Source organism: Pseudonaja textilis, chromosome 4 (genome assembly GCF_049901715.1).
Source record: "Pseudonaja textilis isolate UNSWEBS1 chromosome 4, rPseTex1.2, whole genome shotgun sequence".
Taxonomy (NCBI): Eukaryota; Metazoa; Chordata; class Lepidosauria; order Squamata; family Elapidae; genus Pseudonaja; species Pseudonaja textilis.
The window spans coordinates 13,470,037-13,487,932 of record NC_141993.1 but is presented as its reverse complement, the minus strand read 5'-3'; the positions used below and the strand labels follow the sequence as shown (position 1 = coordinate 13,487,932).

The 17,896-nt window shown below is 40.6% G+C and overlaps 1 protein-coding gene across 16 annotated transcripts in view; it reads right to left on the bottom strand.

Moving 5' to 3' along the window:
- The window catches only part of CAMK2G (calcium/calmodulin dependent protein kinase II gamma), a 191,671-nt gene extending 184,226 nt beyond the window's left edge, over nucleotides 1–7,445 (bottom strand). For 12 of the 16 annotated variants that reach the window (XM_087932278.1, XM_087932281.1, XM_087932280.1 and 9 more), the window contains exons 1-2: nucleotides 4,561–5,023; nucleotides 2,443–2,537 (exon numbers count right to left, since the gene is read on the bottom strand). In XM_087932278.1, coding sequence (XP_087788404.1) covers nucleotides 2,443–2,537; nucleotides 4,561–4,625 — 160 coding nt within the window. In that variant the 5' untranslated portion in view covers nucleotides 4,626–5,023. Of the gene's footprint in view, nucleotides 1–2,442; nucleotides 2,538–4,560 lie in introns of all 16 variants that reach the window. The other 4 variants (XM_026710952.2, XM_026710954.2, XM_026710956.2 and 1 more) reach the window with 4 other exon arrangements.
- Nucleotides 7,446–17,896: the final 10,451 nt, after the last annotated feature.

The following is a 17,896-nucleotide window of genomic DNA, read 5'->3' as shown; positions in this document are numbered from 1 at the left end:
GAAGAGATAAAAAGTGATCTTCTCCTTCCATCTTTTATGGTATACTTGTAATCAGGAATCAACTTGGATGCTGTTGTCATTTTAGACCGATCACTCCTTTATATTTTCTGCCTTATAACTGCTCCTAAGCTCTGGATAGCTTTGAGATGTCACGTATTACAGCTGCCTTATTACAAAAACAATAAGGCAGTATCTCCTATCATCACCAAAAAACAACTCTCCATGATTCCTGGCACCACTAATATTTGTATTGATTTTGCCAGAACACAACTGCCCCCATTTAATAATGAACGCTGCTACTAATTTGTAGAAGCTCAGACTTTGTTATCTGACTGTTTCATCTTACAATATGTGAATAATAATTCTCCATTCTTCACAGTCACAGATCCTTTAGTCCAATGGTTTTATTTTTGCTATTAATTTCATCAATCAATCAATCCACATCTCATTTCTCTTACACCATAACCGATGAGCAAATAAATCAATTTTTCCTTTGAAATTATTCTCCCAAAGCTGCATAAGTTTGTCAGGAATTTGAATAAAATTATGTAGTCTTTTTAATGAAGTTTGGTGCACTATTTTTTGTAACCCATTATTCTTTCTTCCACCTGATACACCTCTCTGACTAGGGTATGTCAGAGAAACCAAAACTGCAGCACAGTATTAGCTGCCCTAATTATTACTTTATAGTTCTTCCAAAATGCACTGAAAAACCAAAGACTGGACACACGCGACACTTACAAGTGACAATGGGAAATTCTAATTTCCACCGAGACATTAAGGAAATTGTTAGGACAACTGACATCTTTCTTATACAATAGGATTGCCATGAAAAGAAATCAGGGATTGCAGGAATAAAGACATAAATGTGGTAAATAAAAATAATCATAATCTATATTTTGCAGTAGGAAAGCAAGAGAAAAGTTTTCTCTACCAACGCTGCACCTGTTTGGGTCTTTGATTTTCCACCATCTACTACAGTGGTTGAAAAAGCCTTTGTGGATCCTTACTCTCCCCATGTTGAAAGAGTAGACACCTCTTCCTCAAACTCATGCCCAAAATACGTTATAAACCAGGAATTTCCTGGTTGGGAGCTCTTAAGTCAGAGCAAAGAAAAGTGACTGTTGTTGCCTAACAGGCTGAGGCTGTTACTGTCGAAGTTGCTAAAAAGGAGGAGGGAGGAAATTAAGAAGACGCTGAACTGAAGATACAATTATGTCATGGAGGAATTACAAGAAGAAACAATAACAATATTGCAACGAAGAAAACTCTTTCATTCAAGTACTGCATGCCATCGGTGAGATGCATTGCAACCTGAAAACAGGCAAGATAATGGGAAAATGAGTAAAAAAATAACACATTGATTAGGATTAAATCAATACCCTGGCTTCAAGGGAAAATAACATAATACATACCGGTTAATTACGCAGAATATGTAAATTATTTGCTATAGAAGGCACTGAATAAATAAACGTTTGTACTTGAATTGGATTATTACACATTTCATGCCACTGCAAGCTACTCAAAACAGTATAAAAGCACGGTGGCATGCTATGATGGGCTTCTTCAAGTATGAACAGAGATTTTGGAGGAGTAGATAAACATCAAGGAATACATCATTTTATGCATCATGTGAGTACCATTTCACACATGTATTCAAGTAATGTGGCGTTAATGTTGTGTGTTAGTAATGTGTAAGTCCATTGAAAGAATAACATCCCTGAAGAGAAAACATTACTTTATTATTGATTCTTTTTGTTCTTTATAAATTCCACAACAGATTTTTCACATGTCAAATTCCCAGACCAGAATAATGCATCGCTATAATAAATAATAGTCACAAAATCAAGCCCCAAATCGCAACACTAAAAACAAAAACATTATTGCTTCTAATACTATCAGCTTCAGGACAAGGGTCCTAGACAATTCCTCTAACAATCCCCTTCTCTTTCCAATTCAAACATTCTTCTAGGCTTCAAAATGTGAAATAAAATACACCTGAATTGGAGAAGCCTGATGTAATCTTTTCGGCCAATTTCAATGCAGCTCTAAGCAAAGTTATGTAGAACTAAGCCCCTGTGAGTTTAAAAAGAACCAGTCCAAATACAGAGTCATAATGCGTTCTATACTTCTGAAAGTATAACACCAACTAACTCCCTAATAGTTTGAGTGAGCTATTAAGTAGGTAGTTAATTTGATGCTAACTATTAAGCATTGATTCAGAATGTTTCAGACTTTAGTATCTAGTAAGAAATGAATCCATTCTAGCTATGAGCTTGGAGGCAGCAGCATACTCCAAAATCAAAGCCAAAAGAAACACCGATTCCAAGAAGATCAATGATAACATTTGCCACACTGTATCAATTAAGAGTCAATTAAGAAGCAATTCTCCAACATTATTCTGTATAGGAATTTGATTAAAACCAATGCTCGGATGCTCACCTCTTGCTGACAGCTTCTTGGTATTGATGATCTTTGCAGCAAATTCTTGAGATGAGGTTTTTTTCACGCATCTCCGTACCACTGAGAAAGCACCCCTAGAAGAAATATGGACAGACTGATTCCGTGAAACTGAATCAAGAACAAAGGATTAAATCTGTCAAGGTATTTAATTAAAGAACCCATATGCTCAATTGGTAATAGAACTAAAAACTGAAAAATTATTAGAAAAAGAGAAGGAGCTTCTGACGGTTTGGAAAACAGCCAGCATGGTGTTTTTTTTTAAAAAAAAAGTGACAAGTTTTGTGGTTTGTTAACTTAATTTACTCTTGGATTCCAGCCTGACCTCCTACTATCTCTTTGGACACAGAAACCAGGATTGCAGTTGAAATGTAGTTTGTAGCTCAATAGATTATACGAACTAAAATAATGTGGTTATGGTTCAGTGTGTTCTGTGACTATTGCTAATTTGATTAACCATGAACACAACCCCAAATGAGCTCACTATAATCCATTACTCAGTTTCTTCAACAGAGGCCCCCACAAACACATTGGAAGAGCTCAGCACTAAGCCTTCCAAAGCAGCAGAGCAAATGGATGGGGAAATCTCAAATGGTCACTCCTCTTCCAACTTTTCTAGCACCCAACTGCAGAGGTGAAATACTGTTACTCTAATGGGAAGAGCTTCGATATGTATTTCATAGTGGCCTTTTATAACACGGTCAATCCAAATTTAGCAAGGGAAGCCCCAGCCCTAAGACAGACAAGCACAAGCCACCTCAAAGCAGCCTCCTCCAAAGTCGTAATACTGTGGACAAAGTAGGTTGGAAGCCTCCATTTCTCTGAGAGGAAAAACGGGATCCCCATCTTGTCTGGTGCTCAGAAAGCAAGAGGCAGCACCCTGAAATAGGGGCCAGCCCAAAAAGCAAGGAAAATGTCGCCCGCCATCCCCTTCCCCTTGTGGGGGGAGGTTGGTTTGCAGTTTGGCATGGATGGCAGAAGATAGCATCTGACTCCCCTTCTATGGGGCTAGGGGGTAAGTGGAGAGAAGAGAGACCCCCAGACACTATATGGGAAAGGCAGACTATGTTCGAATTACGATTTGCAGGCAAGAATTCCGTTTTTAAAGTCAGCAGTGGACTTGCCCATTTGCAAGGCAAAGGATTCCGAAGTACTTTGCTTGGGAGCCATGGGGAGTGAAGTCCATCTTTCCAAGGCAGGGCTCTCCAACCTGGGCAGCTTGAAGCCTGGCGGACTTCAACTCAGCTGGCTGGGGAATTCTGGGAGTTGAAGTCCGCCAGGCTTCAAGCTGCCCAGGTTGGAGAGCCCTGATCTAAGGGACCCTTTCTAGGTCGGGACCCAGCTGTCCCCGCCTTGCCCTGATAAAGACGTTTTCCACCCGGCTTCCATTCCTGCACAGAAGTTAAAGCAGACCAGCCCAAGGTCCAAGCGCAGAGACCGGGGCAAGAAGGAGGTGCCCCTGGGTATCCCTAATCCCCTCCCTTCCCAGACGCTGCTCCTTCACCCAGAGTGGGCATCGGGGAGAAGAAGGCAGGCGGGAAGAGGCAGAAGCGGTGCGGGGCGAGGGGAGGCACACGGGGAGCCGAGCTTGAGGTAGGAGAAACGTAGCAACGGCGCTTGCCGTAATGCAGAAGGGAGCCCTGGGGCGGGCGGGAGGGGGGGGGCAGTCTCGAAGTTGGAGCCGAAGCGAGACAGGTGAGGCTGGCCTGCCCAGCGGGAGCGCCGAGATTGGCTTCCCCGGCCCCCAGGTCCCCGGAGCGGGCGCCGGTGCCGCAGCTCCCTGGCCTGGGTTCCGCGGGGACGGGGGCCCTCCAGCTGCCTCGGCGCTGCCCTTTTCCGCCCCCGTCGGCCGCAGAAGTTGCAGCTCGCTTGAGCAACTCCGGAGGGGGCGGGCGGGCAGCGGCGGCGGCGGCCGAGGAGGGGAGTTGCGGCAAGACCGCAGCGTCCAGGGGCTGAGCGGGCGGCGCTGCCAAGCCCGGGGAAGCTAACCGACCCCGGGAGGCCGAGGCGAAGGCGACCCGCGACGGCTCCAGGGCCCCCGGAAGGCGCGGCGGTGCTGGGGCTGCGCCGCGCAGGCAGGCGGCCGGGCGAGAGACGTACTTGCCGAGCTCCTCGTAGAGCTGGTATTCGTCGGTGAAGCGGGTGCACGTTGCCGGGGTGGCCATGTTCGGACTGCGGGAGACGGCAAGGCTCGGCCGGCACGTCGGCTGGCTCAGCAGCAGCGCCACCGCCGCAGGAGGAGGCACATCGGACTGGGCGAGGCTCCGGCGGCGCTGGCGAAGGCAGACCAGCGCGCTCCTCCTTCCCGCCTCCGGCCGCTGCGGCTCCGGCTCTTCCTCCTCCTCCTCCGCCGCCGCCGCCGCCGCCGCTGCTGCTGCTCCCGCTGCCGCCGGCGCGCCTCCCCGCCCGCTCCACTGCGCACAGTCCCGACCCCGACACAAAAAGGAGGCGGCGTCTGAAGGCAGCCCGGGCCGGCCGCCAGCACCGCGAGATCTCCGCGGCCAAGCATCCAAGGAGCCGCCGCCGCCGCCACCGAAGCCGCCTCCCTGAGGGCCCGCTTGAAGCGCCGCGTTTGGCGGGCGGAGCGGCGGAGGCTGCGCCTGCGTGACGGGCCGGGCGAGGCGGCCGCCGCTCGCTTTCCTGCCTGGGGAGGCGCCTCCCCGTCGGGCCGAGAGCGCCGCTTTCCTGCTCGGACCCGCCGCCGCCTGCAGCCGAGCCCGGAGCAGCAGCGCCTGGGGCAAGCGGGCCTTGGCTCGCCCTTTAGGCCGTCGGGGTCAGGAGGGAGCTGAGGCGGGGGGGGGGGGGAGCCTTTCCAGCAGGTGCGGCTGGTGCCTGCAAACGCGGCGCTGCCCCTCCGCTTTCCGGCATGGCGGCGGGAAAGGCGCCGGCTAAGTCGCGCTTAGCGGGGGGATGCAGTTGCAAATCCAGCCCCGGCTGTGGCGAGGAGCAGCGGCTGGGCCAAGGGGCCGAGGAGAAGGCACCGGAGCGGCGCGGTGGCTGGGCTGCCTTCTGGCCCGCTGGATTCGGGTCTTTCCTCCGGTTGAAGGCGTATGGCCTGGCCCTCGCCGAAACGCAAGCGGCTTTCCTCTTATCGGCAGAGGGGAGGCTGAAGACGGCCGCTCTTTAGCTCTAAAGCTCTACAGTCCACGGGCGGCTGCTGGGGAGGAGAATCAAAACAGGGCAGAACAAGCGTCGTTCACCACGGTTTATTGGTTGCCAAGTTTTCCTGGGGTTTTCCTACCCTTTCCTGGGCTATTAAAAATCACCTTGGCAAGGTCTGTACCGAATACCTGGCTGCAAACGAGTCGGCCGGAGTTTAGCCCTAGCCCGTTGTGCAACCCCAGGCCACATTCTTGGAGCTAAGAGGATGTAGTAACAGGAGAGCTGCAAAATTGCTCTGTTATTCTTGCCTTTAGCAGCAATAACTGTCCTGTGACGTCTTTGCCAGCAGGCTGTGAACTTCCCTTTTCCCCTTGGGGAAAGAATTCAGAAGTGCTAGAGTTATTTTTCCTGCTAATTATGGCATGCGTTGTGGGGTTTTTTAAGGAGCTGTGAGAAAAAGATGTGCCTGAAAATTAGAGGATGTATGGCTTCAGTTGTGAGAGAGGAAACTTGTGCACTTCTAGTTGCTTACAGGTGCACCGCTAAATATTCTGACCCGCATGTTCTCAGTGCCCAAAGATTATTTTTATTCTTCATAGGCCTATGTTGTGGATTAACTAAGTATTTCTGGGTTCTGATTTTAAGGTGAGTATCCTGAACTATGGAAGCCTTTGATCTTCTTGAATACATAATATAAAATAATAAAATAAAGGCTCAAAGGGAAGGCACATTAGAAAAAACAAGGTCTTTGGGCCTCTTCAATTCCCTTCCTGTTAAAAGTTTCTTAATAAGATTTGCTCTTCCTGTATCAATAAAGATGATTTTTCCAGAAAATATGTGAAGAGCTGTAATTAGTGATTTAAGTATATTTTCATTTTGGATGTGTTTTTGTTTATATCATGTATGCTTAATCTTGGGTGACTAATTGGTTTTGTTACATTGCAGTTATATTGTAAATTATGCCAAGTTACAGAATTATTTTAGCCAGCTTATATATCTGCCAGAAGGGAAAACTGTAAGTATTTTAAATTAAAAAATAAAACATTTCCTAAACTTCTTTTTGGCTTGGAGTGATTGATTCATCCCGTGAAATGCAGTTTCTTTTAAGTTCCTTGACTTGCCTCTTTTTTTGTTTGCATTAGACATTAAAGAAGATATGTAAATAGACATAAAAACAAGACAGGAAAGGGGGATAAAAAGGCAACGTACAGATGAAATAAGGGGTTTTAAAATATCATGGAGGTACATTAGTTGCAAATCTATACTAAAAATAGATATACTAAAAATGTGTTCCACTTTAACAATGAATAACAGCCATGTCAACACAGCCTTTAACATCTCATTGAATTCAATCTTTTTACATCATCATGTAGCTAGAAAGCATGATTATGATTAAATAGTATCTGTTGGGCACAGTTGTAATTTCTCAATCTATGGCAAGTTAATCTTTTCAGGAGGAAAGCTCTGGAGATTAAAGTACTGCTCTTCATCAGCAAAAATGCCAAAAATCAGGATTTATGAGTAGAAAATGCATAGCAATGGGGAAAAAACCCTACATGTTTAGATATTTGTATTAAGGGGCAAAGACGATTGATTGTCCAAAATGCAGCGTTATCTGCCAGTAACATACTGGAATCTTTCCCACATGCCCTGGTTTCAAATACATGCCTGTTACAATTCTGCCCAGGGTAGCAAGCAGTATATAAATGAAGATTAAGCTGAATTCAAGTAGCGTTGCTATCTTCATAGAAGGTACCAGTTACTAGTTGTGGCTGAAGGAATTCCTCTTATTTTTGTAAGTAACAAAACCTGAAAGATAAAAGAATAGAAAGAAAAAATAGCGAAGGGGGAAAAAAGTATACAGGGAAAAAGAAAAAACAATGTAGCAAACAAAAAGTAAAGAAATATATATAATCATTTAAACAGTTCCTATGGAGCTGTCTGTCCGGTGGCTATTTATTATGCCTTGGATCTGAAGTTCCGACAGTTGTGCACTACCCTGTGGCTGTGTGGCTGCATTTCAGGTGCATTGGCAAAGAGGCTGCATTTACAGCTTTGGCAGTGTCTTCCTGTCATGTGACTGCATTTTACAATGGTTTTACTGAAAACTGGTAGTTACTTCTTACGTTTGGCTCAACCACTCTCATAGCAAGCTTTTGCTTTGCTGCATTCGCCTAACAACAAAGGTCATAAAATCAGGTCAGTCATGTGACCGACCCCCTTTATGACTATCATGACTTAGGATGGTAATGGGCAGGCTCCATTATAGTTGTAAATCAACTATATAAAGAAGTGACTTACCCCCTCATCACAATAAGTAAAAACAATTTTAACAACTTATCAACTTCTCTTAGAATGTAACTACTATTATGTTCCATATCTCATCTCTTATCTATAGAACAGATCCTTAAACACTTGTGGTTCAGTCCTGATCAGTAAAAGTCCATTAAGGGTTAAGTCTTATTTTAATGTTGATTATATAAACTTACTTTACAGTCCTTTCTTTTTCTTTTAACAATCTTAATCTTGAATCCCTTCAAATAATTCCCTGCATCTTTATTTTCATTTTTTTCCTTTGTCCCTGTTCACAGAATAGGTTTCCAAATTCCAATATAAGAGAGTTATCCAAATCGCTCTTTTGGTTTGCCATTTGTATACACCCTTTTAATTATTAAGATATCAGCCAATTTTATTTGTATATCCATGTAATGTCTTTTTCCATATCACTCTTACAGCTTGCCATTTTTAAATCCACTTTCAAATCAGATGCTACAGGGATTCCAAAAAGCATCCGAGTGACCAAAACTAAACACTTAATAGAGCAGCAGCTGTCTCTAGATTAGACTGGAGCCATGTTTTCCCCATTGCGTTTCCTGGCTTCTTATATAGCAGAGGTCTCCAAACTTGGCATACATGGCTGGAGAATTCTGAGAGTTGAAGTCCACAAGTCTTAAAGTTGCCAAGTTTGGGGACCCTTGTTATATAGTGCAGAATGCATTAGTGTCAAAATTCCACAAAGTATTTTCTCCAACCAACTGGATCTCAGAGATGCTTTTAACCAACAGGATTTTTTTTTAAAAAACAAATTTTATTCAATTTTTCACATAAAAAACAAAAAGCTCTTTTTAGTGGACAACATATTTCCAGGTCATCACATTTACATACAAATATGACAACAATTATATATTCATATATGCATACTTAATTCTATTATTACCTTTTCCATTCCAAATTTTCAATAAGGAGAGAAACAAATTAATCCTAGTTTCTTACATTAATCTCAATCAAAACATCTTCATTTCATTTCAGTTATTTCAAATATAATCCTTTAATATTTACTTTAAAAATAAAAATAAACTATATGTTTGCTTAATAATAATAAAGTTACCAATGTCTCTCCTTCCTTTTAATAGTCTGAATTAACTTATTAATTTAAGTAGTTCCTTAATCTGTCATACTCCCTTTCCATCACACATTCTTTTTATAGATTCTAGATTAATACAAGTTTTAACACAAAAGAAAAAGAAACAAGTATAGGTTTCTTCCCCCCTTTTACTGCTTTGAGTGTGACACCTCAGTGGTTAAAATATACCTTTATTCCCTCATCTTAATTCCCAATAAACCATTATTTTTAAGAAGTTACAATAATAATCATTACATCTTTTCATTTGGATTCAGCAGCATGTTTTCCCCCCTTAATTTTATTTCTAATTTCAGAAAAGTAAAAGGGAAAAAATTCACTATTCAATTTCTGGTCACTGATATTGACCTCATTTTTAAACATCTTCACATTCATTTCAATTATTACAATTTCTTCAATAAACCTTAACTTTTCTTTTAAGAATAAAAAATAAAAATGTATATTCATCTAATAAGAGTTATCAGTATCTATCCCTCTTTTAATAATCTATATTACCCTATTTTCTAAATATTTTGAATTGCAGATATATTCTTGTTACCCCTTGTCACCCTGCAGAATCCCCTTTTTAATTCATCAACCATTATCTCTGAAAAAACTATTTATTTTCATCATTTTACTATTTCCGTATTTCTTGATTTCATGCATGTGTTTCTTACTGCTTCTCCTCCCCTTCTTTCCCCCATATCTTTTCTCATTCCAGTTTATATCCCTCTCTTTCTTAATATCTTCCTTTCCCCTTTTCTGCTGGATCTATCTACATCTCCAGATTTCACAGGTATTCCCCCTTTTGATTACTTTCTTAAATCTCAACTTGTTAGCCTTCCTTCTTTCCCCACATCTTTGTAGTGTTCTTTGTGTTAATTGTCTATTTAAGATGTCTTCTCCTTGAGTCAACTCCTCCTCCTCTGAAGCTCTTTCTTCTTGTTCTTCAATCGCCATTTCCATTTTTTCTAACACAGAGCAAAGTGATTTGCCTCTTTCCTATAGTAATTCTCTCATATTTTAAAGTTCAATTTTTAATTCCCGAAAAGATATCATCATTGCACACTCTTATATTTTATAATCGTTAAAGTCCACAAAAAACACTTTTACTTTCCTTCTTTCTTCTTTCAATTTTCTAAAGTTCTCAATTCCAGCCCAGGGTCTATACCAAAAACATCAATCAATCCCACAATCAGTCTTTCCTTGCTTCTTTCTTTATTCCGGTTCAGCTTTCACTTTCTAAGATTCTTACTTTGTTTCAATATTTCTTTAACATTATAGCAACACAAGTTCATTCAGAAACAGGATGCTTTCCCTTGTTTGAGCTCAAGTTTTTGTTAGAAAATGGCACTCTCCGTTATCTCTCAAAGTCTTCACCTTTTTCCCCTATTTTTTTATTTAGGGTTTTTCGAACCTCAATATTCCAGCACAATCCAGTCTCCAATTTGTAAACTTTATTATTATTGTTTTTTGACAATCTTAAGTCCAGCTTTATTTTATGCCTGTTTATTGCCAAAATATTTTAGTCCAATTTAATTAAATCTTTAGTTCAGGCTTCTTCCTTTCCCGGTTCGAAGCCCTGCTTAGGTGTCAAAAATATTTTCTTATTTTTTTCCTGTCTCTTTGTATTTGTGCTGCTCACTTTTCTTAAAAATTCAATGTTACCTTAATCCCAGGGTACTTTTGTTTAGTTGTGTTGCCCAGTTGTCCCGGTTCAGATGTTATCCACCTCTTTCTTCCCTCCTGCACAAATCTTAGTCCAGCTGAGCCATTTTAGACCACCGCTTCAGTCGTCTTCAGGAGGAAAAAGACCAAGCCCAGGAGGGGAGATGTGGCTCCCCTCAACCTGGCTTGCGGCTTCCCCTTACTCCACCGCCGCCCCCCCAGGCAGCTTCAGCCCCTAATCGCAATGATCGGGGCTCTCCAACGAAAGAGCACGGACCATAGCCGTGGACAGTTGCAATCTACAGTCTGTCGGCGAGGAGGGCTCAACCCAGAAGTCCACTACCAGGATTTTTTCATGGTAAATTTTTAAATTTACCCTGACAAGTTTTCTGGATTAATTGTATGATAAGAATTTTAGAAGCCCAAACTCATTTTGATACCTGTTGTGCCATGCCTCTGTATACAAAAGGTCAGGCACCCCTGGTCAAATTGTATGTTTCCACGAATCCTTAAAAGAATAGAATTTTTCACAACTTCTACACGAAGCAGAGTTAAACACTGCATCTTTCAACAAATTTGAACAAATTGTTACTATTTATGTGTAGTTGTTTACAGCTTCAAATAAGAAAACAGTGGACACAGCAGCTGCAGAAGCTTGGGCACCCTTTCAGTTAGTGTGTAACATTGCCTTACGGAGGGAAAGCAACTTCCAGACTTTATTGTGGCCAGCTAAAAGTCCTTCTCTGTCTTACTGAATTACCCAATTTCTTTTCAGCTTTAATACAGCTGAAATGTATCTCCAAGTCAACTATAAAGTGCTTACTAGAAAGATATCAAGATAGCCTTCTTAGTTCCCAGAATTGAATATTGCAAATATACAGTATATATGGGGAGATCTGGAATATGCCATGATTGTAAAGAAGTTTAACACTTCTGAACTAGAATAGTTCTGCCAGTATGTGTAAGAAAAAAATCCAAAAGCAGGTTGAGAAAGTCTCTTAATCTCTACAGGGAAGATTTGGGAACTATAATTTCTCCCAATGGAGGTGTTGTAAATTATACACTAGAAAGGTAGTCAGTCAAATTTATCTGCTTTATCATTTTGAATCCAAACAATTGTACTATTTATGTGAAGCATGCATTCAAATTTGTAGACAGTAGTACTTAATTTTGTATCATGTAGAGGTTTATCAAATGTTGCTCACGTAAGTTATTCAATGAAATTACAATTTGACCAAGTTCCTAAATGTCTACGTACCACTGTAGATTGTAGAAATTGACTAGTCTGCTCTCTCCTCTCTGTTGGCCAGACAGAATATTTCATCTGGTTCTCAGTACTCCACTTTAAAAAGGTTGTTAATAAAGTGGAAAATTTCCAGAGAAGAGCAACCAAAATGGGACATCTAATAAGAAAACACTTGTGGAAGAGGTGAAAATATTGGACGTATATCCTAGAGAGAATTGTGGAAAGGTATGATTGTCTCGCAACATCAGAAGAATTCATCATACTTGTCATACACAAATGGGCAGAATTGTTCCAGAAGATAAAAATGATGATTTTAAATTACAAGGAGATTAATTTCAGGTGGACACTAGGAAACATTTCCCAATGAGAAGCAATTACTCAGTGATGGAACATGCTATCTTGGAAGGATTCCCCTTTATTAAATTCCTGAATATAGGATGGATGGGCTGATACAGGATGGATGGAATACTACAGGATGGAATACAGGATGGAATACAGGATGGATGGGTCAAGGATGCCGCTACAGTTTTCTAGTCTGGGCAGAGAAATAGGGCTGAATAGTCTTCATAGTTTATTCCAACTCCTACATTCTGTGGCCATAGAATCATAGAGTTGGAAGGGACCTTCAGAAGTATAAAATCAGAGTTGGAAGGACCCTTCAGAAGTAACCTCTGCTTGATATACAAATCCAAACTGAACCATTCCAAACATACTTCGGCCCATCGAACCAAGGGAAACTCAAACTGCTTTTACTATTAAGAGTAAATTCAGTAAGCACACCCTCTGCTTCTTCAAGTCATTAATAACAATATTGACAAGGGAAGGGCATGAGACTAATCACTCTTTGGCACCCCACTTCACACTTTTCTCCAGTTTGAAGAGGAACTTCTCTGATTACAATTTTCGAGTCAGCTGTATATCCACTTCACTGTCATGTCATTAGATTGCTAATTAACGTGTCATGGGGTACTTTGTCAAATGCTTTGATTAAGTCAAAATTGCTCTTACAGTTTATTACGTTATGTGATCAAAATTGAGACGGGTAATAATATTTTTTTTCCCATAAGAAATCTCTACTGACTTCTGGTAATTACTACATGATTTTCAGGATGGTTAAAGATGGACTTCTTTATGCTCTGCCTTGCAGTCTTCCCAGAGGAACTGATGTTGGAGTGTTTTTGTAGTGTTTTGGGATCTTCCTTTTCTCACTTTTTGGAGATAGGAGATAGGATCTCTTCTAGTCCTGGGGCACTATCAGTCCTTCTGGGTTTTCTCAAAGATAAGGTATAAGTGTGTTTAACCTGGCTGTCAGTTGGTTACTCCACAACTCCAAAATGCAATCCATACAATGCTAGATATTTAAACTCAAAAATAAAAAATCTCAATGACCTCTCATCCAGTTCTTCACAGTTTCTTGGTTGGGTTTTTTTTTAATTGAAGAAAACTGGACTAAAACAGGTGTTAAATATTGACACCTCCACTGAACAGCTGGTCTAGTAATTCTTTTTATCATAAACGTAGTCTCAAGAAATTCTTTGTTATTATCTTTTCCAACATGGGCACCTTTCCTTTTTCATACCTTCATTAAATGTTTTATTTGTTTATTCTTGTTGTATACCATCAAATCAACTATACACCTGGGGTAATTCACAGCAGTGACCAATAAAGCATCTGCCATATACAATCAAGTGTTCATTGTAAAAATGTAGGATAAAGAGATTATATCTGCAGCAAACTTAGTTATGAAATGTTACAAATAAAAATAAAATGTCAAAGGAACACAAACACACACACACACACACATATATTATGTTGTATTCTCCTGCCATTGTTTATTTTATTGTTCTATTATTTTACTTCTGTTTACACTATCATTTTTCTTCCTTTTTATCATCGTAAACTGCCTAGAGTAGCCCCATGGCGAGATAGGTGGCAAATTTCACAAATAAATACATAAAATATTACATCACTCACAGCATAATCTGTCAATACTATTAAGGATGGAAACAACATACTAATCATAACATGGTCTTTCAAATAATAGGATTTCAAATAACTGATGTTCTGTATAGCCTTAGGAAGTCCACTCCATCCTCTTAACAATTCTCAAGAGTCCCATTTACTTTCTGCTCTGTAGGTTTCCCAGATGGACTGTCATTTCTGAATATATATTTTTTTCTGTTTGCATGACCAGCACACCCATCAACACAAAGTGAATTTTGTCTCATTTTGCAGTCTTGCAGAAAGTCAATTAAAAATGTGAAATTAATCACAGAGCAGCATCCTTGAACTTTATATGGATAAATATTTAATTCAAGGCATAAACATGAGATTGTTCATGGAAAAGAAGACTGATCTGACTCTATCAAAACAATATCAGACTGTTGATCAGGAAGTAAATTTATATTAGGGCATTTGAAGGCAAATTTCCTACATTTCATAGTAAAACCAGTGGTACTCCAATTACTACTGAACGTCAATTCCCATCATCATCAATGTTGTGATTATTATATTTTCATCATACATACCCCAAGCCAGTTATAGATGTCCAGGTGTAGGAAAGAGGAGCTCCTGGGGGCAGAGTCAAGAGAGACTCAGCCTAGAATTGTTAAGTGTCCACAAATGCTCCAGGTCCAGCCACCCCGGAATTTCATTGACTTTGTTCCAGGACAAATTTAATGCTTGAGCAATAAATCTTCTGAACTGGAACTTAATGAGTGGTCCTGATTCTTTGTATTTGATGCCAACTACCTTTTCGTCCTGTGGGGTTGGACTAGAAAACCTCCAAGGTCCCTTCCAACTCTATTATAGTTTTCTTAACGGACTTCTTAGAACACAATTTGAAATGTCTACCAAAAATGACTTCTATTTTGGTACTGATCTTCTTAAGCTTGGAGAAGTCCAGATAAAAATATATTTGTGTGTATTTGAGTCGAGAAGCTGGGTTAGGACTTTTTGGTTACCCTAGATCCATGATGGCGAACCTATGGCACACGCACCGTAAGTGACACACAGAGCCATTTGTGCTGGCACATGAACCCGCAGGCAAACTTATCTCACTGTGCATGCGAGCGCCTTACAGCTGATTTTTTTTCTGGCTGCTTTGAGGCCTTTTTCGGCCCCCCAGAGGCTTGGAAAAACCCTCTGCAAAGCTTTGCAGGATGAATAACAGTCCCGTTTTGTCACTTCCTGTAATACCAGAAGTGATGAAACAGGCCTATAATTCGGCCTGAAAAGCCTTACAGAGGCTTTTTCCAAGCCTCTGGGAGGCCAAAAAAGGCCTCAAAGCAGCCGAAAAATCAGCTGTGAGCCGCAGTGCAGATAAGGGGGTGGGGAGATTGCACGCGCATGCACAGGGGGCATGGGGAGGAGGGGTATGCATTGCATTCTGGGTGCTGGCATGCGAGTGCATATGTGCTGGCGCGCACACAATTTTTGGAACAGGAGCCCAAAATGGTTAGCCACCACTGCCCTAAGATGTTCAGTTGCTGATATACTAGTAGTCCTCAACTTATGACCACAATTGAGACCAGAATTTTTGTTGCTAACGAGGGAGGTCCTCAATTTTATGACTTTTTTTTTTGCTACAGTTGTTAAGTGAATCACTGTAGTTGTTAATTAAGTGAATCTGATTGCCCCCATTGACTCTGCATGTTGGAAACTGGGGAGGTCACAAATGGTGACAATGTGACCCCAGGCCACTAAATAAATAAATACATCCTGTTGGTCAAATGGCTGAATTGTGATCTCATGGTCATAAGTCACCTTTTTCAGTGCCTCTGTAAATTCAAACGGTCACTGAACAAATCGTTGTAAGTTTAGGACTATCTGTATTACAAATTTAATTAAATTATAGGATTTAAATACATAATATAAATTAATATTAAGTATATTTTTATAATGGCTTAATTTGAAACCCTACCACATAGAGTAGATTCAATGCCACTTCTACAGATAATATGAAGAAACTAAATAGTCATTTCATCTTGTGTACCAACTTTGAATTATTTATTAGCATTTGCCCCTTTTTCCAAATTGTGAGGTTCAGAATTTGGCCAATCTGTACCACAGAGGTTATTATAGAAAGTGGCTGAATGAAGGAATGTTAACCCTACAAATCATGTTAGTTCATAAGTGAAACCTGGCTACAGTTTATAGGAACCGAGAGAAGTCTAAACCCCATCCATCCACAGCTGAGGGCACATAATTCAGACAGCTACAGTGTGGATAAACAAGGGTACTACTTCTTTGGCAGGATTCATTGGCTTTTAATAGCAGTATGACAACCTAAAATGTAAGAAGAGAAACTTGCTGTCATTGTTATCCTACTATGTTGGAAAATTATACAGGTTGAATGCTTCCCAGATAAGAAAATGAAAAAAATAAAACAAAATAAAGGGGTACTGACCTATTTGTCCTTATCTACCAACACTGAATGAAAACGGACTGAGTCCTTTTCTTTGCTAGTTTACAACTGTTCTTTGATGTTATTGGGAAAATGGAGGGATAGTTGGAAAGCTGATGATCAGTGCAAGGAAGGGACATAAATAATACTTGCATTGAAAAATTAGAAATTGGCTAGAAGAAATGACAAGAGAACAGATCGAATTCAAACCAGAGTCCTTTCTGTTAGGGATCTTTGATAAACAATATCAAAAAAGGTGAAATATATAATAATACACATTTTGACAGTGGCCAGATTGGCTTTTGCACAATGTTGGAAGCAGCCTCATGTTCCATCAGAGGAGATGATTATTCAAAAAATTTCAAGTTGTGCAGAAATGGACAAATTAAGTTTGGCATTAAAAAATAAAGACACTTCAATATACTACAACAGCTGGAACTGCTTGTACAAATGGATAGACCAAAGATAGACTTCACACTAAAAGGCAAAAGAGGATAGGATAAATCCATGGTAGTGATATACAAATACATGTAAGAATTAGGTGCGTGTATATAGGTGTGTGTTTATAAGGATAAAAAAGAGGTCTTACAAACTGTTGAAGATGAGAATGTTTTTAATTGTTTTCTATTTTTCTCTTTCTATTTTCTTCTTTCTTTCTTCTTTTTCTCTTTCATTTATGTATGTGTTGTTGGTTTGTTTTAATTGTAAAATCAATAAATTTATTTTAAAAAAAGAAAAAAAGAAAAATTGGCATTGGCTACCAAGTGCTTTCTTGACACATTCAAGGTTGGTATCGACCCAGAGAGGCTTTGTACTGAATCTATTTTTCCCAGAGTGAAGGATTACAGAACTGCATTGTAAATGCTGAGAGACCAACATTTTCATAATTGGTAATGGATAACCTGTGTTATGAGGTGGTATTTAAATACTTCTGAATTTTTGACTCACCCAGTGACATCTCAAAGACAAGCATTCGAATATTTCTTTCTTGCAGTTATAACAATAAAAACATAATTTTGATTATTCTCTTCTGAAATTAGTACTTCTGTGTATATGCACATTAAATTGTAAAAAGTCAGTGAAATCTAAAGAAGCTCCTTTATTTTCAGCCTTACTGAAAATCTCCAGCCCTTAAATCGTCCATTGTCTCTTCTGTCCTAACATTTATTTTTCCTTTATTTTCAAAAGAGAAAAAGGTGCAAAAGTTGAGTTGCCTGCCAAAGTTTAGGCATTTGCTCAAATTGTACATTTCAATGAACCCCTAAGTCCGTGTTTTCCAAGCTGGGCCACTTCGAGTTGTCCGGCTGCCTGGGGAATTCTGGGAGTTGAAGTCCACACAATTTGAAGTGGCCAAGTTTGGGAAACGCTCAGGGGTGGGATGCTACCTGTTCTGCCCCTGTCTAAAGAACCGATAGCTCTGAAGAGCAGCAGACACTGAACCAGTTCTGTGTTTGCTGTAGTTTGGCCCACCCACCTGCCCAGGCTCTTACCTGTCCTTTATTTCCTGCTTTTTCAACCTTAGCTGCTTTGTGTGGCACAGATGAGGTTGAAAAAGCAGGAAAGAAGAGGCTTTTCAAGTGCAGCGCACCTGTGCGCAGTGCTTTTCAACTGTCCG